The sequence below is a fragment of the Ranitomeya variabilis genome, chromosome 2 (assembly GCF_051348905.1).
Source record: "Ranitomeya variabilis isolate aRanVar5 chromosome 2, aRanVar5.hap1, whole genome shotgun sequence".
NCBI classification, from domain to species: Eukaryota; Metazoa; Chordata; class Amphibia; order Anura; family Dendrobatidae; genus Ranitomeya; species Ranitomeya variabilis.
The window spans coordinates 181,616,081-181,641,853 of record NC_135233.1 but is presented as its reverse complement, the minus strand read 5'-3'; the positions used below and the strand labels follow the sequence as shown (position 1 = coordinate 181,641,853).

Genomic DNA, 25,773 nt, shown 5'->3' with positions numbered 1-25,773 from the left:
ATGTACATGAAAATAAATGTATTCTCTTATATAATCCTGATCTCTGTTTGGTTTGCAAACTGTATTTGTTGAGAATATGCGGGTACAAGTTTTGGTTTTTTTTTTAGTTGGGAATGTTTCCGTCACGGATGGTGAGGAGAGGACACTTCTGACAAGTAGATTCCTTAAGAGGCTGTTTGTAAGAGAGAAGTGAAAATTCTGGAAATATTTCTTTCAGTCTGTCGTCTCTGTAGAATATGGGTTGGAGATCAGCACCAATTTTCTTTAGGATGCTCAAGTGGGGGTTGTATGTGACCCCAAGAGGCACCTTGTTATTGTCCTCCCAGTAGACTGCTTCTTGGGGAACCTTGTAGCTCTGTGGATTTGTTCATCTATTACCAGTGGTTGGTAATGTTATTGTAGGAATGTATTCGTCAGTGATGGCAGCTGTATTTTTCTGTCCTTACTGTCTGAACAGAATGTACCTCAGAGCTTGACTGTAGATAGTGGATTTTTATTGTCTTTGATGAAAGCTGTTCCATCTTAGATATTCCGGACGTCTTGTGGGCTTATGGTAAGGAGGAGTTTTATTGAAACAGATTTGTCACAGCCAAGAAAAATTGCTTAGTCTAGCTTTTCCTGCCCCTGAAAATACTGAAAAAGCAGGTTCAACTTAGTTTCTTTAGCATGGCCTCTCTTCACTCCATCACAACCTCTAAAACCTGGGGAATTCCTAACCTCAGTAGACCTTCAGAATGCCTATCTGCACATCCCCGTCTTTTCTGCACAACAGATGTTTTTCCAATCCGCGGTCTACTAATTTAGCTTTTGGTTCATGGCTCTGCTCTTTGGGCTATCCACAACCCTCAAGGGTTCACAATAATCATGGTCATGGCTCTTCTACATGTCAGTGGGATCGCAGTTATCTCCTACCTGGACATTGTCATCTAAGCTTATTACTTGTATAACATGGAAAGTCTACAGATCTACCTTGACACAATCATTTCTCTGCAAACAGATCATAAACAACCTGAAGTCCTCTTTGATCCCTGCTTGGTGTCTAGTCCTTCTGCAGATGTTGTTCAACACTGCTCTTTAGTAGGGTTGAGCGAAACGGGTCGGCCATTTTCAGAAGTCGCCGACTTTTGGCAAAGTCGGGTTTCATGAAACCCGACCCGACCCCTGTGTGGGGTCGGCCATGAGGTCGGCGATCTTCTGAATCTGGTATCGGAATTCCGATACCGAGTTCCGATATGTTTGCGATATCGGAAATCGGTATCGGATTCCACATTTAAGTGTAAAATAAAGAATTAAAATAAAAAATATTGATATACTCACCTCTCCGGAGGCCCCTGGACATCGCCGCTGGTAACCGGCAGCCTTCTTTGCTTAAAATGAGCGCGTTTAGGGCCTTCCATGACGTCACGGCTTCTGATTGGTCGCGTGCCGCTCATGTGACCGCCACGCGACCAATCACAAGCCGTGACATAATTCTCAGGTCCTAAATTCCTCATTCTAGGAATTTAGGACCTGAGAATTACGTCACGGCTTGTGATTGGTCGCGTGAGCGGTCACATGGGCGGCCGCGACCAATCACAAGCCGTGACGTCATCTAAGGCCCTTCACGCGCTCATTCTTAAGAAGGAAGGCTGCCGGAAAGAAGCAGGGCGCGTCCGAGGGTGAGTATATACCTAATAGGAATATACTCACCCTCGGCTTCTTTCCGGCAGCCTTCCTTCCTAAGAATGAGCGCGTGAAGGGCCTTAGATGACGTCACGGCTTGTGATTGGTCGCGGCCACCCATGTGACCGCTCACGCGACCAATCACAAGCCGTGACGTCACCGCAGGTCATTCACGCTCATTCTTAGGAAGGAAGGCTGACGGTTACTACCAGGGCTCGTCCGAGGGTGAGTATAGCAATATTTTTTATTTTGATTCTTTATTTTACACTTAAATATGGATCCCAGGGCCTGAAGGAGAGTTTCCTCTCCTTCAGACCCTGGGAACCATAGTATCCCATTGCACTGCATTGGGTTTCGTGTTTCGGCCGACCCCGACCCCGACTTTTTTATAGGATCGGCCGATTTCACTTGACCCGACTTTTGAGAAAGTTGGGTTTCGTGAAACCCGATCCTATAAAAATAAGTCGCTCAACCCTACTCTTTAGGCTACATTCCCACAATGAGCTTTTGATGATGCAGATTTTCTGCACCTATTGGGTAAATTAAGTTACTTGCATTTTTTTTATTGTTTTTTTTAGTGCATTTTTTCACTTTATTCATATTTTATGCTGCATTTTTTTACATTAGTTTTTGACGCTGCAGGTTTTTCCTCCCTTCTTGGTATGTGACATGCGTTTTTTAGTGCGTTTCTGCATCAAAAATAAAATTGCATATGCGTTTTTTACCTGCCGATCTTCCGCACCTAATGTAATTCTATGGGGAAAATCTGCACATAAAACTCTGAGTATCTGCAAGAAAAATTGACATGTTGGTGAATTAAAACACAAACCACAGGTTAGTTTACATGGTGTAAAAAAGCACAATGGGGATGAGATTTCTATAAATCCCATCCACTTTGCTGTAATTGTAATATGTCGTGTTTCTGACTCCGCAAAAATACTTGGGCACACACTTAATTTTTTTTTCCCAGAAGAAAATACTGCTGTCCAAACCAGCATCCACATCCTAATAAGAATTAAGTAAGGTATAATGTGGAGATATGTAAAAAATGGTTTGATCTACATATACGAATGTCTTGAAATACATTTCTATAAAGAGGAACAGTTTTAAAAGTGCAGTATGAAACCGGAAAATAAACCATTACATTGAATAAGCATATAATTGCTGGGAGGCGTAGGAGATTCACCTCTGTGTGTGCCATCAAGAAGGTGAGGTTCAATACATTTTAAAAGAGGGTTTCTCAGGGAGTCAAAAAATGTCTATAGTCAAGATGAAAAGGCACTATAGCATTCAGACCTTACTTACATCAATCTATATATCAATGTACATGAGAAATTGCTAGCTAGAACATTGCTGGAAACAGATGTTCCACAGGTAATTTTAATGTGGTACCCAGCAAAACAAATGGTCATCATGCCAGAGCATAGTAAGTAGCAAGTATAATTTCCCCGATCCACGGATCAGGTCCGTGTCACCCCTTGACGCGTGTTTCATTCAATGTTCCTCAAAAGACGTATACCCCTTCTGGGGAACATTGGCTGAAAAGAGCGTCAAGGGGTGACACTGAGCTGATCCGTTTTGTCCTTTATTTTTCCCACCCAAAGAACTGCTTTAGAATGTCCAATGGTATTTCTTGGGTCCCCAATAATATTGAGAACAAAAAAGATTTTGTTGGTGCTTACTTTAAAATGCCTCTCCCGTAGTCTTTATTGGATGACACAGGAAAGACCAAAAGAAATATTTAGAATTGAGTCCTCAGTGGTTGATACCTTTTACATTTACTGTACAGGAAAGACCAGGCGTTTTAATCTGCTGTCACTAAGAGGTTGACCTTAAGAAAACACTAAAAAATTTTCTCATCCCCAGCCAGCTAGACTCTTCTATAGGCGACAAGCTAATAGTTAGTCAAAAAAACGTTAGGAGAAGCAAGAAAATAAAGAAAACCATTGAATATACTGAAGCTATAGCAGGGAATGCTCAAGTTGCTCACTTCCCTGCCTTATCACAGGAAGAAGTGTTTCTTCTATATCACCATGTTATGACCTTACCATTAATCAAGTCAATGACATAAGAGCTAATGCTGCAGCCAGAGCTCTTAGGCTACGTTCACATTTGCGTTGTGCGGCGCAGCGTCGGCGACACAACGCATGCATAAGGCTACGTTCACATTTGCGTTGTGCGCCGCAGCGTCGGCGCCGCAACGCACAACGCAAACAAAAACGCTGTTGCGTTTTGAACAAAAAACGCAGCGTTTTGCGCCGCATGCGCCCCCCCAAAGTCTAGACGATGTTTGGCATTTTTATTAGAAAACGCATGCGTCGTACAACGCACCACGACGCAAGTACTTGCGTCGTCTGCGTTGTCAATACAAATCAATGGTAAAAAAGGCGCATCGACGACGCAAAAGCGACGCATGCGTTTTTTAAAAAGTCGGCGCCGCACAAAAAATGCAACATGTTGCGTTTGCTGCGCCCTGACAGGTGCGCCCTAACGCCGCATGCGGCGTACGACGCACCAAAACGCATGACAACGCATGTACATGCGGCGCCATGCGGCCCCAATGTTAAAGATAGGGCCGCACGACGCATGCGTTTTGTTGCGGCGACGACGCTGCGGCGCACAACGCAAATGTGAACGTAGCCTAACACATGCACAACGCAGCGTTTTGTGACGCATGCGTTCATTTTTTGCATGATTTTTGGCGCAGAAAAAACTGCATCATGCAGCATTCTCTGCGCCCTGACAGTTGCGCCAAAATGACGCATGCGTCACAAAACGCAAGACAACTCATATCCATGCGCCCCCCCATGTTAAATATATGGGTGCATGACGCATGCGTCGCCGCGGCTGCGCCCGACGCTGCGCCGCACAACGCTAATGTGAACGTAGCCTTACTTTAATAGCTTGATTTATGATAAACTCAGAGGGTTAATTAGAAACTTTATTTTTTATTTAATTTCTTTTATTTTTATAAACACATCTAATTGTTGAACTTGTTAATATTGCAAGATCTATTCGTTAAAATTGATTTTATTTACAGCACTACCACTTTAAGTGTTTATACTTTTTTTTCTAAACTTTTATATTGATCCAAGCACTTTTTAATATTTGACTTAATCCTGTATCTGCGTGTGGGCGAAAAAAATGTGCTTTGTGTTGAATTTTGCTGTAGGTCCTGAGATACAGTAAAGGCGGTGAACCTCTCTGGATATCTTTACAAAATGTTCCAGTCGAAAATGATATCATTAACTGTGATTGTGGTGCCAAAAGAGTTTTTGAATTCCAGGTAGGAATGTCTTCTCTGCATCTCTTTGCATTATACTGCTTCTATGCATCATATTGAGGGCCTCTGTGCATCATACTGCAACATAGTGCCTCTTTGCATCATATTGAGTGCCTCTGGCATCATACGGCATCATAGTGTTTCATAGTGACTTTGTGCGTCATATTGCTTCATTATTCCTATATGCATCATAATGCTTCATATTGCCTTTGTGCATCATATTGCATCATATTGCTTCATGGTTCCTATATGCATCATAGCGCTTCATAGGGACTTTGTGTATCATATTGCTTCATTGTTCCTATATGCATCATAGCGCTTCATTGTTCCTATATGCATCATAGCGCTTCATATTGCCTTTGTGCATTATATTACAGCATATTGCTTCATAGTTCCTATATGCATCATAGCGCTTCTTAGTCACTTCATGCATCATATTGCATCATATTGCTTCGTAGTTCCAATATGCATCATAGTGCTTCATTGTTCCTATATGCATAATAGCGCTTCATAGTTACTGCTTGCATCATGTTCCATCATATTGCTTCATTATTCCTATATGCATCATAGTGCTTCATTGTTCCTATATGCATCATAGCGCTTCATAGTTACTTCAAAATGATGTAACTGCAAAACTATAAATAATACAGAAACTCATGGCCCTTTTATGCAATATGCATGATAGTGTCAATATCACAGTACCATACAACCCAAGATAAGGTGCATAACTCTCGTGCAGAAATATTTAGCAGTTCAAGACATCAAAGCACATGACTAAAAATATATATAAAGATTGTTGGTATTATTAGAAGTACGGAGAGGAGTAGGGAGAGGGGGAACTAGAGAATACAACAACTCACCCTCAGACCACAAACCCCATCATACCCACAGTCCAAAAAGATCATGCATATTGCATAGAAGGGTCATGAGTTTCTGTATTATTTATAGTTTTGCAGTTACATCATTTTGGCATCTTTATTGTGGGTGACACAGGTTTTGTGGATTGTCATCTCCCCTATACTAGGGCATGACATATGTATAGGTATTCTTTGCATGGTTCCAAATTTTAATTGTTTTTAATTGTGTTGTTGTGTGTTTCTTTTTCTTCACATGTATATATTGTGAGTTTTGCCAATAAAGTACAACTTGATATTGTTATACGTGGAGGTGTTCCTATTTATGTGGGCATGATCTTAGTCTCCCTGTTTTTCATATTTGATTCCAAGCCCACAGTGAACCTTCCTTCTTGATATTTATTTGCTGTGCCCTCCATATCTGCCTTATCACTGTGTCTCATGGGGTATCATTAGTGTGTTGGGCTTGGTGCCTTTTTCGCCTCTGGCTGTGGGCCACTGTGTTAGACCTTCTGACTGGTGCCTTGTTGTGTGGTTGCACATTGTATCGTCGGCCTACCACATCACATTTTTGTCTTGGGCCTCAACTCTGGATTTAGAGTCCTTGTGTTTTGGACCTAGATCCAGCTTCTGTTACTTCATTCTTTACAACAGGGCTTAGACAGGCAAACAGCTATGCTTGAATTAGCTTAGTATATTAACATTTCTTCCGTTTGGAACAGATCTCTCAGGTGAGCTTCTACCTTGAGTGCTAAAGGCAAGTCTATTTCATAAAAAAGATGACATGCGTCGTTTTGGTACATCCTATAAAAGGACATACTACTGTCCTGGGAGTGGAAAATCCCACGAGGTGGAAGGAAGGAATCCTTCCGCCTTGGAATGCTCTGCTCTAAGATATTAGGACCATCCACAATTTGCATAGTTTTAGGAGCACCCTCAAAACACGTTTGTTCAGAGCGGCCTATCACGTTCCCTAATCATTTTATGTTTGTGTGTATGTGTGTAGCCCATTCACTACTTCCATCTATCCCGCACCCCCTGTAGATGGCTGTGCCATCATTGTAAATACAACATTGTTAATACACACCTGTACTTTGTGTCTCATCCACCTCATTGTAGATTGTCAGCTTTCAAGAGCAGGGTCGTTTCATTTTGCTTTAATTATTATATTGTTGTTACTTATAACTGTTGTGTTTTGAAACTGTTAAACTGTAAAGCACTGCGGAATATTTGGCGCTATATAAATAAAGATAATTTTTGTTATTATTAATCCTTCCCAACTCCACATTCGGCAATCAGACTAGTTGCCTTGATCAACATCCAATAGACAGATTCTTGTCCCATAAGTCTGTTGCGTTTCGTGTACCAGGGATGACATCACTGCCTTTTGTAGCTTGTGGTGAAGCAGCAGCACTGTGTCATGTAGCAGAGGATCCCATTCCCGCGGCTCTTACAGCAGTCACGGCTCCTAAGATAAATGAAACTGTATCCAGGGCTCTTACAGTTAAGAACCCATAGTCTCACAGTAGATAATCTCCCTCTGTGATGGGAAGAAACCTACCGTATTTTTCGGACTATAAGACGCACCGGACTATAAGGCGCACCCAGGTTTTAGAGGTGGAAAATAGGGGAAAAAAATATTTGAAGCAAAAAATGTGGTAAAATATTTAATAACATAAATAACATACTATTATATGTGGTGTTATTACATATAATAGTATGTTATTATGTTGGAAGCTGCAGGACCAGTGTGGGGTCTGTGAAGTACTATATGAAGATGCTGGAGGGTGAGTATAAGAATGGGGGCACAGGGCTTATATTGAAAGCACCACTCCAGCACTGCAAAATAGCACTGGAGTGCTGCTTTAAAATCCCATGGGAGAACTATAACTCCCAGCATGTCCTGCAGATCCTATGACATGCTGGGAGTTATAGTTCACCACAGGAGTGGCAGAGTGCTTTATTGTGTTTTGGAAAGACTAACCTCTTAATTGTGGCAGCCAGCCACTGTGGTGAGGTAAAAGCATCCCATGACTGCACACAGAGCCCTCCCTCTTGTTGCCTCTCCACAGCACAGGTTATGAGGAAGCCTGCAGATTCTAGTGGAGAGCCTGAAGGACCTGTGATGATGTCAAGAAGAGGGAGGGCTCTGAGCTGCCATGTGATGCTCCAGCCCGCCCACTCCTGACATCACACAGGTCCTGTTGTGCACAGCACTCGGCATCCAGGCATGGCAGGCAGGTATGCAGCGATCTCCTCTCCGCTCTGGCCCCTGCTGCTGCTGCCTCCTCCCCAGGACACACAAATCTCCCCAGCTGCTGAAGGAATCAGCGCTGAGGAAGCCATGCGTGTCCCTGCTTAAGTGCAGTATTCATTTGCTGCTGGCTCACCGCTCAGCTGATCGGTGGGCGGGGAGCCGCTAATGAATATTCACTGCACTTAATCATCGGGGACCACATGGTTTTCCCAGTGCTGATTCTGGGCACCCGGGACATCCTGAAGTGGGATAACAGTGCGATCCCACTCGCTGCTGCTCCCCTCCCCACATGCTACATTCGTACCATAAGACGCACCCACACTTTCCTCCCAAATTTGGAGGAAAAAAAGTGCGTCTTATGGTCGGAAAAATACGGTACTTTTTCTCTAGCCATCGAATATGGTTACTCCCACAATGGCAGTCTGGGTATATAAAGATCCCTGAGAAGATTGCCTCTTGGGATATGTATGTGCGTATATGTGTATATATACATATATGGACAAATAAGTTGACATACATATAATGTCTGGACTAATGACTCGCATAAATGCAGTTTTGAATAATTTCAAGTGTCGGAAGATTTTTACCAGCACCACCACCTTCATCGATGCAGAGTCCAGACTCCTTGTGTCTAAGGCTACTTTCACACTAGCGATTTTCTGTAGACATCCAAATGCGTCGTTTTGAGTAAAAAACGGATGCGTCAAAAATAGTGAAAAACGGATGCAAGGCATACAGCATTTCGACGGATCCGTCGCAAATCCGCTAAACGGTTCCATCGAATACTGTATGCGTTGCATCCGTTTTTACCATCCGTTGCATCCGTTTTAACGACGGATCCGTTTTTAAAATGGGAGGCTCCCAAATTTGATTGGCTACTGGAAAATATGGAAAACTATATAGTGACTGTTTTTACAGCCCATCTTTGAGGGTTTTAGTTTGTGGCAGAGATGGAAGGAGTACTTGGTAGGATTGCGAGTGTGGTAACTGACGTGATATTTGAGACGAATCGCCTGGATATTATTGTGCGGGAGAAGGAGGCAGCAGCAGAAAGACGAAGGATGCTTCTGCAGCAACGTCGACGGAGACGACTCTGGATACATCCAATAAATGAACTGCGGATGACCGGGGTGTCCAGTCCACTCTCTACCTGGAGTTGCGGCACAACTCAGACAAATTTTTTAATTATGTGCGGATGAGGAAGGAACATTTCGATTATTTGCTGGGAAAACTAGAGGATGTCATCCAAAGGCAGGACACACGGATGAGGCTTGCCATCACACCGGCGGAGCGGCTGATGGTGACCCTGCGGTAAGCCTCCTTTTTTTATGTCATTGCACATATGTAATGTGATATTACATACTGCAGAAAATACTAAGCTGAAACATTGCGTCGCATTTTCTGCAGTATTTAATTCTTTTATTGTTTGTGGACTTTCCACTGCCTTTTTTTATGTCATTGCTCATATGTAATTGTGATATTACATACTGCAGAAAATACTGTGCTGAAACATTGCGTACCATTTTCTGCATCATGTAATTTTTTTATTGTTTGTGGCCATTCCGCTGCCTTTTTTTTATGTCATTGCTCATATTTAATGTCATGTTACATGCTGCAGAAAATACTGCGCTGAAACATTGCGTTGCATTTTCTGCAGCATGTTATTTTTTTATTGTTTGTGGCCATTCCACTGTTTTACACCTGTTTCATGCAGGTTGTATTGTGCGTCCTGACAGAACCAAAATGTCCACAGTGCCATTTATTGAAACTGTACCATGAAACTAAAAATTTTAAATGTAGGTCTGTGCAATTTTTTCTAACATTTTTTTTTTTTTTTTTTTCAACAGCTTCCTTGCTACGGGTGAATCTCTGACTTCGCTCCATTACCAATTCCGGCTTGGCATTTCCACTATTTCCGGAATCGTGAAGGAGACATGTCGGGCTATCTGGGATACTTTACAGCAGGAGTATATCCCCCAACCATCAATGGACATCTGGTTGAGAAGTGCAGAACAGTTTCAGCAAATTTGCCATTTCCCAAATTGTGTTGGTGCCGTCAACGGGAAACACATCAGGATTGCTAAACCGGCAGGAACAGGCTCTGAGTACTACAATTACAAGAAATACTTCTCCATTGTACTCATGGCTATAGCAGACGCCAACTGCAAATTCCTTGCTGTGGACATAGGAGCCTATGGCCGGTCCAACGACTCTCAAGTTTTTAAAAACTCTCCAATGGGCCGTTGCCTGTATGGAGAGACATACGATTTCCCGCCAGCCAGACCACTCCCGGGAACCATTGGACCACCCATGCAATATGTATGTGTCGGTGATGAAGCTTTTCAGCTATCGCCTCACCTACTCAAACCAAAAACAACTCACTGATGGCCGACAGCGGCGACGATTACGCCGACTCTGGGAGCTGCCAGGAGAACCTTCATGGTGTTATGGCTGTGCAGCAACAGCAGCAGGAGACTGCAAAAAAGGAAAATAATTATCTTTAATGTAGGCATATGTTTTATGTGTCTTGTTACGTATGAAAATCTGTTTTGTGTTTGGTGCAGTATGATGTGTGAAGCAACTGTTTGGCCACTACTTACACTTGGTTCCTCCACAACTTGCATCTCTCCACCCGTCTCGTCCCCTTCTGATAGCCCCTCATCTGATTCAGCTTCCTGTTGAAACATAATTTATGCATGTTGTGATTAAAAAAAAAAATTTTATTTTAAAAATAAAAAATACATTTACAATTTTTTGGTAAACTTACCGATACACGCTGTTGCTGTGGAGGAGGGCTGTCAGAAGAGGACATTGTGGCTGTGGGATGGCCGGTGACTGTGGTCCTGGTGGGATGGCCGGTGGCTGTGGTCCTGGTGGCTCTGTAAGTTAAGACACTTGCAATCTGCACTACACATTGAAGTAGCAGATTTGGGGTCTTCAAAACTTACTTTTAAAGATTAACAGATGTGGTCCTGGTGGGATGGCCGGTGGCTGTGGTCCTGGTGGGATGGCCGGTGGCTGTGGTCCTGGTGGCTCTGTAAGTTAAGACACTTGCAATCTGCACTACACATTGAAGTAGCAGATTTGGGGTCTTCAAAACTTACTTAGAAAACATTACACAGGTGTTCCTTGTGGGATGGCCAGTGCCTGTGGTCCTGTGGGATGGCCGGTGGCTGTGGTCCCTGGTGTATCTGTAAGTATAATGGATTTATAGTTAGACCACCCCCCGAACTACGTAATGTTTAACGATATCCACCCTGCTAAAATGATGTGAAAAATGTTCATGAAGGTGAACACCCAAACCCAAAAACAGGTGCACCTCACCAATTCAATGTAAAAAAAAAAAAAAAAAAATTTAAATTGAAATGTGAACCCACCATGTAAAAATATATTTACCACATTTTATTTTAAAAAATCACCTCCCCAAAAAAAACGGTAAAGTATTACCTTTATTAAAAAATAAGCCCTCAACCAACTCTGTATTGCATGTGTGGCCATTTGTACATACACCAGTTTCAAATTTACCTTTATGAAATGATACTACGGAAAATTTTTCAAAAAAGATTTTATTTTATTTTTTTTCTTTTATTTTTTTTTTACATCACAATTAGGAGCTAAAATGCTCTTTATTTTAAATACAAGTACATCAACTGGGAATGGTTTCAACAGTAATAAAAAAATCAACAATTTTAAATTGGAAAAAAAAAAAAAAACACGCTCACACATTTAAACCACAAGCTGCATACCACTAGACTGGGCAAAAATACAATATATATATATATTATATATATATATATATATATATTATTAAGATAAACAAAACAAAAAAACACGCTCACACATTAAAACCTCATGCTGCACAGACCACAATACTTGATAAAAATACATCAGATTTTTAAAGAAAAAAGTAGATTTTTAAATAGAAAAAAAAAACACACACAAGACACACGCTCACACATTGAAGCCACATGCTGCACAGACCACTATACTTGGTAAATACATCAGAAAAAGAGAATTAACCAAAAGGCATGGACGCATGCACATGCAATCACCAAGACACACACAAACATGCCTCAAAGCACACAGGTGCATGCACACGCACAAAAGCACACAGGCGCAGGCATACCAAGCATAACACATGAACAGGCATAACACATGAACAGGCATAACATTGGCGAAGGCATAAGGTGCAGGCAGGTGAAGACATGCATACAAAAGCACACAGCCATACGAAAATACACACACACACACACACACACACACACACACACACACACACACACACACACACACACACACACACACACACACACAAGCACATAGGCTTTATGCAAACACATACAGATGCACAAAGACACACAGGCGGACCTAAACACAAGACGCATACACACGCACACGTAAAAAAGGATGGCAGTCCTCTGGATATCTTCACAGTGGCAGGCCTCAGGGTGGATCTAGACTCTAGCAGGGCACTGGCTGTTGCTGGACGATGGCAGGCCTCAGGTTATATTCAGGTTTTAAGCTCTTGCTGTTGTCAGTACCTCATACAGACACAAATGCACACGCACACAGACGCACACAAAAATGGCAATACTCACACTGGCTCTATGGTGGCTGGAGTCTTGTGGCATGCTGGCTGGAGTCTTGTGGCATGCTGGCTGGAGTCTTGTGGCATGCTGGCTGGAGTCTTGTGGCATGCTGGCTGGAGTCTTGTGGCATGCTGGCTGGAGTCTTGTGGCATGCTGGCTGGAGTCTTGTGGCATGCTGGCTGGAGTCTTGTGGCAGGCTGGCTGGAGTCTTGTGGCAGGCTGGCTGGAGTCTTGTGGCAGGCTGGCTGGAGTCTTGTGGCAGGCTGGCTGGAGTCTTGTGGCAGGCTGGCTGGAGTCTTGTGGCAGGCTTCTTCTCTGGGTCTTGCTGGCATATGTGGGGTTGAAGGCCCAGGCCAGGTTTATATAGATTTGGGGGTGTCTGGCCAATTGGCTACAAAATCCTGCTTCTGAGCATGCTCAGTGTAAAAAAAACGTATTGCAGCGCTGCATTGCGTCGTACGACGTGTCCCGACGGATCCTGCGCCCATAGGCTTCAATTGTAGCCAACGACGCATGCCGCAGGATGCGCCGCGACAAGTTTTTTAGGCGGAGACAAAAAACGTTACAATCAACGTTTTTTTTCCGTCGACGTGTCGCCAATTTTCGACGCATACGACGTACACGACATATGACAATCCGTCGAAATGCGTCGCCAATACAAGTCTATGGGAAAAAAACGCATTCCTGCGGGACATTTTGCAGGATCCGTTTTTTTTTTCACAAAACGACGCATTTCGACGTCTACAGAAAAACGCTAGTGTGAAAGTAGCCTAACATCAGTAAAACAGGAGTGATGATCCACGTTTCTCTTTCAGCGCTTCTAATGAGAAGCCCGATGTTGGTAATGGCAGTAGATATTACCTGCCGGATGGTGTATTTTAGTTTCAATAATCTATAACCCTTACTTGGGGTTAGACATCTAAGGATTCGGAATAGATGTGATCTCCTGGATGAGTAATGTGCGTACATCCCAATGCTCTGCCATTATCCATGTACTAACTGTTATTGGTTTGATCTTCCCGCAGTCCAGGGTCTCTGTCCTGCCGGTCTCCTTGTAGTACGGTAAGCTGGTCTGTAACCAAGGTTTAACCTGAGCCCAGAAGGACCGATGAAGGAACAGTCCTGGGTTATTAAGCACATGCAGCTTATTGTTGGTCGGTACAGTCCTCATTGTGTGGTACCTGTGACTATCACCATATTTTACTAGGCAATAAGGTTTTCTAAACCTATTCTGGGGCTGCTGTGTTTATAAGTACCGTATATACTCGAGTATAAGCTGACCCCCCCCCGCCCTAATTTTGCAACAAAAAACTGGGAAAACTTATTGACTCGAGTATAAGCCTAGGGTGGAAAATGCAGCAGCTACCGGTAAATGTCAAAAATTAAAATAGATACCAATAAAAGTAAAATTAATTGAGACATCAGTAGGATTAGTGTTTTTGAATATCCATATTGAATCAGGAGCCCCATATAATGCTCCATGCAGTTCATTATGGCCCCATAAGATGCTCCATATTAAAATATGCCCCATATAATGCTCCATGCAGTTCTTTATGGCCCCATAGATGCCCTATATAATGCTCCATGCAGTTCTTTATGGCCCCATAGATGCCCCATATAATGCTCCATGCAGTTCATTATGGCCCCATAGATGCTCCATATAACATTGTGCCACATGTAATGCTGCTGCTGCACTAAAAAAAAAAAAGACATGCTCACCTCCCATCGCTGCCCGCTGCTCCTCAGCGTCCCGTCTCTCCGCAGTAACTGTTCAGGCAGAGGGCGGCGCGCACACTAATACGTCATTGTGCCCTCTGACCTGAACAGTCACAGTCAGTGCAGAGGACGGGGAAGACAGAGTGTCGGTGGAACGCAGAAAGGTGAATATGAAATACTCACTTGCGCTCCTGACGCGGTCCCTGCATGTCCCACGGTCTCCGGGCGCGGCAGCTTCTTCCTGTAGTGAGCGGTCACATGGTACCGCTCATTACAGTAATGAATATGTGGCTCCACCCATATGGGAGTCGTGTCCATATTCATTACTTTAGTGAGCAGTACCAGTGACCGCTCACTACAGGAAGAAGCTGCCACGCCCGGAGACCGTGGGACATGCAGGGACTGCGTCAGGAGCGCCGGGAGCAAGTGAGTATTTGACAGGCGTCGCTCCCCCTCACCCGCCGACCATGACTTGAGTATAAGCTGAGAGGGGCACTTTCAGCCCATTTTTTGGGGGCTGAAAATCTCGGCTTATATTGGAGTACAATGGGTGTATTTCACTCTGTTTCTGATGCTTATTTCGTTTACCACATTCATACTGAAATCGGCCATTATAGATGTATATCAGACACTCACTACGGTGATTTTCTTTGCGGATCTCTTTAGATATCTGTTTTTTTTCTGATCTTTCGGATCATTTATATATCTAGTCTGGTTTTTACCTGGTACTTTGATTCCTGGGCTTCTGTACCCACCCTGGGAGAGTTTCTTTGGTATTCTCCATGGTGCTGTCTGGAGGGATGTAATGGAAAAAGGGAATTAGACCTACCGGTAATTCAGTTTCCAGGTAGTCTCTCAGGACAGCAGCCTTATTTCCCTCCCCATGTTTCTCTTTAGGCTTGCACGGGATTAATCTTCCGGCAGATCGTTCGTCCGTCGTGTTGCCATGGCTCGAGATTAAGATGAAGCCGTTAAATGGCCTGGAAACTGAATTACCGGTAGGTCTAATTACCTTTTTTGCATCACTATTTTGAGAGCTATAATTTTTTGCATATTTTAGCAGACAGAATCATGTGTCCGCTTCTTTTTTGCAGGAGGAGCTAACGTTTTTATCAGTACCATTTTTGGACACATTACTTTTTTTGATCACTTTCTATTCTGATTTTTGGGAGGTAGAATATGAACAAAAACCAGCAATTCAGGAATTGATTTGTTTTTATACCGTTCCGCGTATGGTAAAATTGATAAGGCCGCTTTGATCTTCGGGTCAGTATGATTACAGCGATAGCCCATTTACCGTATATACTCGTGTATAAGCCAAGTTTTTCAGCACATTTTTTCTGTGCTGAAAACTCTCCCCTTTGGGTTATACATGCGTCATTTGTCCCAGAAAGCCGGCGGGGGAGGGGGAGCAGCGGGTCACAGAAGCAGGAGTCGGCGGCTGTGGCTAAAGCCTGTGCCGCTGCTAAAGAGAAATTATTATTATTTTCTCTTATAGCGCGCATAGTGACCCGCAGCCTCCAGCTTCCAGAAGACATCCTACTCACCCTTCAGCGTGCCCTTGCAGCATCTCGTTGGTCCCGGCACCCTCGCAGCATCTCGTTGGCTCTGGCTTCCAGTAGTTCTTCCTGTGGTGAGCGATCACGTTGCACCGCTCATTAAGGTAATGAATATGCACGCATCTCCACTCCCATAGGCGTGGAGGGAATATGAGGTGCTGCGAGGGTGTGCTGAGGGTGAGTAGGATGTTTTGGGGTTTTTTTGTAACAGGAAGCATGGATACAAGCACGGGAGGGGGGCTTCTTCAGGGGGGCACCCCATGAGGAAGCGATAATTTGAACGCGTGTCGGGGTACGTGGTAGGACGCATCACTATAATGGGTAATTAACCCCGTTTTTACTAACATCATTTTGCATTGATATTGGGTGCAGTAGTGAGATTTAGAGGTCATTCTACTGGACTCTTAAGGATAATATGGCAACACACATGTGATATCCTTTTGTTGTTGTCCATTACAATGGATTACATGTCCTCATTTCCTTCTGTTTGCAACTCATGTATATGTTGATCCTGTCCTTTTCTTCGGCCCATTATTTACACCTGTGGATTCAATCACTTGGTGATTAACACCCATGTATTACAAAAATTTATACTAAATAAAAAGTACAAAAATGTATGTTGTCAATTTCATTGAATGTAATAAATTTTGGTGATACTTTATTGGTATATTTTGACTCTGTGTTCTCCTTGATTACAGATTATTGCAATGGCTGAAAGGAGGCCTCTCGTAAGAGGTTGGAAAAATTGGGCTTGTTTAGCTTAGAAAAAAGACACCTCAGAGCAGACCTCATTTACATGTATAAATACACTGTGTGCAGAATTATTAGGCAAGTTGTATTTTAGAGGATTATTTTTATTATTAATCAACAACTATGTTCTCAGTCAACCCAAAAGACTCATAAATATCAAAGCTTAATATTTTTGGAAGTTGGAGTGGTTTTTTTTTAGATTTGGCTATCTTAGGAGGATATCTGTTTGTGCAGGTAACTATTACTGTGCAGAATTATTAGGCAACTTAATAAAAACCAAATATATTCCCATCTCACTTGTTTATTTTCACCAGGTAAACCAATATAACTGCACAAAATTTAGAAATAAACCTTTTTGATATGCAAAAACAAAACCCAAAGAAATTATTGACCAATATAGCCACCTTTCTTTATAATGACACTCAGCAGCCTTCCATCCATAGATTCAGTCAGTAGCTTGATCTGTTTACGATCAACATTGCGTGCAGCAGCCACCACAGCCTCCCAGACACTGTTCCGAGAGGTGCACTGTTTTCCCTCCCTGTAGATCTCACATTTTATGAGGGTCCACAGGTTCTCTGGGGTTCAGATCAGGTGAACAAGGGGGCCATGTCTTTATTTTTTCTTCTTTGAGACCTTTACTGGCCAGCCACGCTGTGGAGTAGTTGGAGGCATGTGATGGAGCATTGTCCTGCATGAAAACCATGTTTTTCTTCAACGATACAGTCTTCTTCCTGTACCTCTGCTTGAAGAAGTTGTCTTCCAGAAACTGGCAGTAGGTCTGGGAGTTGAGCCTCACTCCATCCTCAACCTGAAAAGGTCCCACAAGTTCATCTTTGATGATACCAGCCCATACCAGTACCCCACCTCCACCTTGCTGGCGTCTGAGTTGGAGTGGAGCTCTCTGCCCCTTCCTGATCCAGCCTCTGGCCCATCCATCTGGCCCATCAAGATTCTCTCTCATTTCGTCAGTCCATGAAACCTTTGAAAAGTCAGTCTTAAGATATTTCTTGGCCCAGTCTTGATGTTTTTTTCTTATGTTTCTTGTTCAAAGGTGGTCGTTTTTCAGCCTTCCTTACCTTGTCCATGTCCCTGAGTATTGCACACCTTGTGCTTTTTGCTACTCCAGTAACGTTGCAGCTCTTAAATATGAGAAAACTGGTGGCAAATGGCTTCTTGGCAGCTTGATTTTCCTCAATTCATGGGCAGTTATTTTGCGCCTTTTTTGCCCAACATTCTTCTTGCAACCCTGTAGCTATTTGCCATGAAATACTTGATTGGTCTGTGATCACGCTTCAAAGGTTTGGCAATTTCAAGACTGCTGCATCCCTCTGCAAGACATCTCACAATTTTTGACTTTTCAGAGCCCGTCAAATCTCTCTTCTGACCCATTTTGCCAAAGGAAAGAAAGTTGCCTAATAATTAAGCACAACTTATATAGGGTTTTGATGTCATTAGACAACACCCCTCCTCATTACAGAGATGCACATCACCTGATTTACTTAATTGGTATTTGGCTCTCAAGCCTGATCAGCTTGGAGTAGGACAACATGTATATAAAGTATCATGTGATCAAAATACAACTTGCCTAATAATTCTGCACACGGTGTATATGTGGCCAGTACAAAGTACTTGTGCATGACTTATTCCTTTCAAAGACCATACTAAGGACCAGGGGGCAGTCATTATGGGTAGAAGAAAGGCGATTCAGACAGCTAAATAGGAAAGGATTTTTTTTTACAGTTACAGCACACACAATGTAGAATTCATTAACAAAAGAGAGGTGGTAAAGGAAGACACCATAACAGGTTTTAAAAAAGGGCTGTATGATTTCCTCAATACACGTAATAATATAGATAATTTAGTGATAAAATGTATAATTGGTGGGAAAAAAAGTTGAACTTGATGGACCTAGGTCTTTCTTCAACTTAGTTCAGTGTAACCAATTTCAATGTAACTATGCCCTGGCTTATTGTGTTTGTACATATTTTCTTGTATAATCTTTTTTTAGTTGAGTAGAATGCCACTTTATATGTCTGGTTTATTCCAGGTCATGCCACAGCTACTGAACCATCTGAAAGTGGATAGCCTTCAGCAGAGCATTGACTGGGGTGTTCTGGCGATCTACACTTGCTCTGTTAATTGCAATGCGGAAACCCATTACGTGGAAGAGTTTTTATGGAAGCAAGATGTGTCAGCAGACAAAATGTAAAGTGCACAGCACCATGGGTGGACACAGACTGCAGCGGGCCCCTGTGTGACAAATATGTATTCCCCCCTACATACCACAATGATGTCATCAAAACACAAGGACAAATTTACAGTAAAAACACAAGAATCAAACCTAAACAATAAAGTAAAGCTCCATATTTGACAGAATGTAATACACAACACTTATGTAACCGGGATATAATATATGCGTGTATTTAGCAGTAGTAACAGTCAATTACTTGTTCACATGTTGTGTTTTTGCTTTGGGTTTTTTTATTCAATTTTTAAATTGAATTTCACAGTACCATCAACACCTATGAAATTTCAGAAATGTCATGCACACATTTGTTTTTTTGTCTTGACTATTGTTTTTAAAACTGCATCATGTTACTTCTTTCAGTGTTTTGCAGCATTGTTTCACTCATAGAAAGCAATAAGTGCAAAAACACAGAAAAGGGTAGGTATCAGGTTTTTGCAGCAAAACCTAAGGAAGTTGCATCGTAGTTTTTTAGGGTTTTTTTTTTTTTTGGAGGGGGGACTAAACTTTATCAGCATGCACAAGATACAATAAAAATGCAGCAAATGCGCAGAAAAAAAACTGAGCAAAACCTCCTTTTTGTAAACCGCTTTTTTAGACTATGTTCACACTAGGTGTTTTTTTAGCGTTTTTTTTTCTGCCACAAAACCTGCTCTCCTGACAGTGAAGAAGCTGCAGAAAGAAGCATGTGTTGCTTGTTTTTTGGGAGATGGGGGTGGTCATGCTACATTTGTCTTTTGTGTATGCTGATAAAGTTTAGTGCAAAAACAAAAATCTGATTCTACTTCATCAGGTTTTGGCACAAAAAAAAATGCACAAAAAAATGCTGCACGACCGGATACCTGATTTTTATTTTTTATTTTTTTTTTTTGGGGGGGGGGGCGATTTTTTCACCACCAATTACTTTCAGTGGGCGAAATATGCTGAAATTAGTGACATGCTCTATTCTGCAAAAAACAAGCAAAGGCACAAAGTACTGATGACAAGAAAAAACAGTTTGTGTGTTTGAGATTATTGAAGTCTCATAGACTTTGCTGGTACTGTAAAATGCATGTAAGCAGGGGCTTTAGGTCAACCAAAACCAAAGTTTCTAGAATATCAGCAGGTTTGGATTACTTTATAAAACATAAATTTTACTCCTCGTTTCTTAAAAAACAAACACACCTTGTCTAAAGTGCATAACAAACCGTGCAAATAAAGTGCTAGTGCAAGATATGGAAATAGTGCAAATAAAAGCATATAGTACCAATGGAGCAACAAGGAGAATTTTCTACCACAACCCGTCTGGTGCCATATGTTCTTTTTACCCCTATGATTCAAATGTTCGGATTTTATTCTATTTTTATGATGATTAATCTGTCTTTTTTAACTCTTGGACTTATACCAGATCAAGTCCTAATAATAGTTTTTACACATATGGAGATAATCTGATGGGGTATTTATATCTACTTCCCCCCCAATCAGTATTAAGTCATTATATCTCTGTGTTTTGATACAATAAACAACAGAGACCCTTACATGCTCAATGAGGCATTACTTATTATCAGTTATCCCCAATAGATTCATCATATATGTACTGTTGCTCTATCCAAACATATTGTGGTACAATACAGCGCGCTCATTGAAACATACAGAAAGGAAGTGTTTAGCATCCACTTCCTTTATCATATCTTTTATCCCAAATGACCACCTGAATACATCTATGTCTCTCTATTGAGATATAAGTTACAGCTTACGTTCTTGTTTGTTGTCAAATTGGGTTCCATATATCACCTATACATTATAGTCATCTGGGTAACCGGATATATCCCCCGGTTTTCACCGCTGAGTTCAGAGAATACCATCTGAGGCAATGGCCACTTGATATGAGAAAGGGACCATATGGCAGTGATATATGGTGTCTCCCAACGCGTTTCATCGTATAGAATCATCAGGGGAATCGTGACATCTTATAAAACATGAGCATAGCTATGGTTCTCCAACTACTTGCCTTATATGTGCTCCGCTTAGCGCCTTGTCACAGCATGTCTCCGGACACAGACAGTGGCGCTTCCGGTGGTTGGAGCGCAAGCGCTGTCATCCTGGGACGCTTACATCACATCCTGGTGCTGGGACGCAAGCGGTAAGCATTGAACCGATAGCGTTACATTCGGTGCACAGATACTCCTGCATAATGCAGCTGATCATGAATGTGATGAGCGTATGGCCCATTGTCACTTATTCTGAGCCCACTAATTTATTCAATGATTACAGATCAGTTAATAACCTGTTTTTCGGCCTTTATGGGCACATGCAGGTTTTTTCTTGAATTCCACAACTTTATATTTACTTCTATGGATTCGGCCCTATCAGAGGTCCTCCTAACTTTGTGGCCACGCAGATCAAGAACACCGTCCTAGGAATAGTACAAATGAGAGAGATAATCTACTCGTCTGCTGCTGTCCCTACCCTATAGGACCCTACGATGCATCTATGTCTATAGGAAGGAAGAATAGCTTAGTTGTTCATTAAGTCCTTTGGGTCTTAAGGTACCGTCACATTAAGCGACGCTGCAGCGATATCGACAACGATGCCGATCGCTGCAGCGTCGCTGTGTGGTCGCTGGAGAGCTGTCACACAGACAGCTCTCCAGCGACCAACGATGCCGAAGTCCCCGGGTAACCAGGGTAAACATCGGGTTACTAAGCGCAGGGCCGCGCTTAGTAACCCGATGTTTACCCTGGTTACCAGTGTAAGTGTAAAAAAAAAAAAAAAACCAGTACATACTTACATTCCAGTGTCTGCCGCGTCCCCCGGCCTCAGCTTCCCTGCACTGTGTAAGCGCCGGCAGTACAGAGCACAGCGGTGATGTCACCGCTGTGCTTTGCTTTCCGGCCAGCACGGACACAGTCAGTGTAGGAAGCTCTGAGCAGCAGCGCGGACGCTGGGGGATGTGACAGACATCAGAGGGTGAGTATGTAGTGTTTTTTTTTTTACTTTTACAATGGTAACCAGGGTAAATATCGGGTTACTAAGCGCGGCCCTGCGCTTAGTAACCCGATATTTACCCTGGTTACCATTGTAAAACATTGCTGGCATCGTTGCTTTTGCTGTCAAACACGACGATACACGCCGAACTGACGACCAAATAAAGTTCTGGACTTTCAGCAACGACCAGCGATATCACAGCGGGATCCAGATCGCTGCTGCGTGTCAAACACAACGATATCGCTATCCAGGACGCTGCAACGTCACGGATCGCTATCGTTATCGTTGTTAAGTCGCTTAATGTGACAGTACCTTTATAGTTTGTAAACGAAAAATCCATCTACTTTCTCTTTGTAGAATGCATTTGTCCCAAAGTCCTCCCCTCTGTGATTTATAAATCCTATCAATTCGCATAAATTTAACCATTCTTAGGTCCCCATTATGCATACTGTTATTGTGATTTGCCACTGGGGTATCTTTCTTATTAATGGTGTTTCTGTGATGTTGACCCACCCTTCTTCTTAATTCTCTGCTGGTTTTTCCTATATAATAAACTATTATTAGGACTTGATCTGGTATAAGTCCAATAGTTAAAAAAGACAGATTAATCATCATAAAAATAGAATAAAATCCAAACATTTGAATCATAGGGGTAAAAAGAACATATATGGCACCACACGGGTTGTGGTAGAAAATTCCCCTTGTTGCTCCATTGGTACTATATGCTTTTATTGACACTTTTTCCATATCTTGCACTAGCACTTTATTTGCACGGTTTGTTATGCACTTTAGACAATGTGTGTTTGTTTTTTAAGAAATTAGGAGTAAAAGTTATGTTTTATAAAGTAATCCAAACCTGCTGATATACTGTAAAATGCAGCTGAAAATTTTCATGAACACCTTAATAAACACCTAGTGTGAACATAGCCTTAGGCATAAAATGGAGCAGAGGCACTGGAGGTGCTCTATCCCACCCAGAGCACTTGGCCATCACCATTAGGGGCTTATCTACAGTATTCTGTAATGCTGTAGATAAGCCCCCGATGTAACCTGAATTATAAGAAAAAACAAGTTAGATTATACTCACCCAGGGGCGGTCCCGGTTTGGTTCAGGTCCGATGGGCGTCGCGGGTCCGGGTCCGGGTCCAGCACCCCCCATCTTTATACAATGTCATCATCCTCCTGGCTTTGTGTCGCGGCTCCTGTGCAGGCGTACTGATTTGCCTTGTTGAGGGCAGCATAAAGTACTGCAGTGCGCAGGCGCTGGGCCTCTCTGACCTTTCCCGACGCCTGCGCACTGCAGTACTTTGCTCTGCCCTCAACAGGGCAGAGAATTACGCCTGCGCAGGAGCCGCGACAGAAGCAATGAGGATGACAACATCGTATGAAGATGGGAGGCGCCGGACCTGCGACGCCCATCGTAGTGGGAACTTGTTTTTCTTATCTTTCAGGTTACATCGGGGGCTTATCTACAGCATTACAGAATGCTGCACATAATGGCGGATTCTGCAGCTTATAGCGGCAAAATGAAGTGATACATTCCCTTTAAGGATTCATTTTGACACTCGTCATCAGTTTGGCAGAGGGATAGAATTAGCTAAAAGATTCCCTTTAAAGGGGTTGTGCATTTAACAATGTATTGTATGATAAGGTTGCAGAACTGCTAGGCCCCCAGCTGCCATGAAAGCTACCAACAGTCTGCTGTCCTGTCAGGAGGGTGACAAAGCTGGCTCCCTTTCTCTTGCTAGCCACTTAGGTGCAGCAGCAACTGACACTATTACCTAAGTGGTTAAAAGGCTGAGAGCAGCATGTGATGGCGGACTCCGCTTTGGTGGCACCGGTTCAGCTCCTCATCCTGCCCCATCATTGTACTGTGCATGTACAGCATTCACATACGTGAAATCCCCACTGTGACGTTGGACTAGGGCTACACAGAGACTTTGAGCAATGATCATTCTATGCCACTGCTACATTCCAGCATAGTGCAAGTGAACTTGGTAGCATTGCAACCCTCAAGGTGCCATGATTATGACAAGCAAGGTGCAAATAGAATCATTTGGATTATTTGCATCTTCATCGTGGCGTCATCTCAAGCCTGGGCTGCGATATAGCAGAGGCATGCAGCGACTCGGTATAGCATTCACTGAAACAGCATGTGTGCTCATCTTTTTCAGGCGGATATGCTCCATTACCTGAAAAAGTGCTAAATAGATGCTAAAACACATGAACTTACTCTGCAATTTTTATCGACTTGCTGTGCACATCTTCAGACTTTTCAGCTTCTTTTCGAAGGTTTTCAAAGACATTAAAAAAGAAAAATCTGAGATCACACTTCAGGAAGAAGAAACAACTGGGATTTCCAGAAGTGTCTTCGATTTGGAAAACTCATTGGAATCTCACACTTGTAAAATGTTGTATTCCCAAAGCCTGGGTACAAGGCTGTATGTTATCTGTGGGGACAGATGGATGTATTGATGAGCCACAGGTAACACAGATGATGTGAGGTGCTTTTTACATGTGGTTTCAAGATCATTGTGGATAATATAAGTTAATAAAAAGTAGATGCTGAGGGGTGATCAATCTATTACACTGGTCAACGCAATTTTTCTGGCAAAAGGTTTTAAAACATATTTTAAGTCAATTTTGACTGCTGATTACAAATATGAACTCAGTTTTTGGCTATCACATCAGGATTTCGTGATTTAAAATTTTTAATGAAAATTACTCCTATCTAATGTTTTATGATAAAAACACATGATTTTCGGTACTACACTTTGTATATTTTTAATCAAGGAATAACAAAGATTACAAAGTCTATGTACAGCAAATCAAATATACTTACAGAATTAAACTACAAAATATAAAAACACATAAATGGCAGTGATTTGAACTTTCTTTTCTTGGCTGATCTGTGATGTACAGCTTCTGGCTTGTCTCTCATCAAGCTCCAGCAATAGTCAGCCATCATATGTGAGTCCCACCGGCCTTGGTACCGTTCTTCCATTGTTTTAATGTCCTGATGAAAACTCTCCCCTTGTTCCTCGCTCACATCCCCAAGGTTCTCTGGAAAAAAGTCCAAATGGCTGTGTAAATAGTGAATCTTGATACTCATTCTACCAAGATTTCGCAGACTCAGTAGCTCTTCCACAATCTCTTCATAGTGGTCTGCTTTCTTATTCCCTAGAAAATTCTGCACCCCATTACAAAATGCATTCCAAGCTCTTTCTTCTGTCTCATTCATTGATGTGATAAAATTTGGGTCTCTCATAAGTGTTTTTATTTGAGGTCCATCAAACATTCCAGCCTTTTTCTTCTCTTCACTAAGACCAGAAAAAGTTGAACATATATAGTTAAAGCATTCTCCACTGTGATTGAGAGCTTTGACGAACTACTTCATCAATCCAAGTTTTATGTGTAAAGGTACCTTCACATTAAGTGACGCTGCAGCGATAGCGACAACGATGCCGATCGCTGCAGCGTCGCTGTTTGATCGCTGGAGAGCTGTCACACAGACCGCTCTCCAGCGACCAATGATGCCGAGGTCCCTGGGTAACCAGGGTAAACATCGGGTTACTAAGCGCAGGGCTGCGCTTAGTAACCCGATGTTTACCCTGGTTACCAGCATAAAATGTAAAAAAAACAAACAGCACATACTTAAATTCGCGTCCCCCGGCGTCCGCTTCCGGCACTGACTGAGCGCCGGCCCTAACAGCAGAGTGGTGACGTCACCGCTGTGCTGTACTTTCACTTTCACTTTACGGCGCTCAGTCAGTGTGGGAAGCGGACGCCGGGGGACGCGAATGTGAGTATGTACTGTTTGGTTTTTTTACATTTTACACTGGTAACCAGGGTAAACATCGGGTTACTAAGCGCGGCCCTGCGCTTAGT

The 25,773-nt window shown here is 42.6% G+C and overlaps 1 protein-coding gene across 5 annotated transcripts in view; it reads left to right on the top strand.

Annotated features, from left to right (window-relative positions):
• Positions 1 to 24,708, top strand: part of PDCD2 (programmed cell death 2) — a 119,677-nt gene extending 94,969 nt beyond the window's left edge. The window contains exons 4-6 of one of the 5 annotated variants that reach the window (XM_077283263.1): positions 4,835 to 4,948; positions 18,721 to 18,878; positions 24,060 to 24,708. In XM_077283263.1, coding sequence (XP_077139378.1) covers positions 4,835 to 4,948; positions 18,721 to 18,878; positions 24,060 to 24,081 — 294 coding nt within the window. In that variant the 3' untranslated portion in view covers positions 24,082 to 24,708. Of the gene's footprint in view, positions 1 to 4,834; positions 4,949 to 15,258; positions 15,360 to 15,455; positions 15,764 to 18,720; positions 18,879 to 24,059 lie in introns of those variants that run through there. The other 4 variants (XM_077283259.1, XM_077283260.1, XM_077283261.1 and 1 more) reach the window with 4 other exon arrangements.
• The last annotated feature ends 1,065 nt before the right edge of the window (positions 24,709 to 25,773 follow it).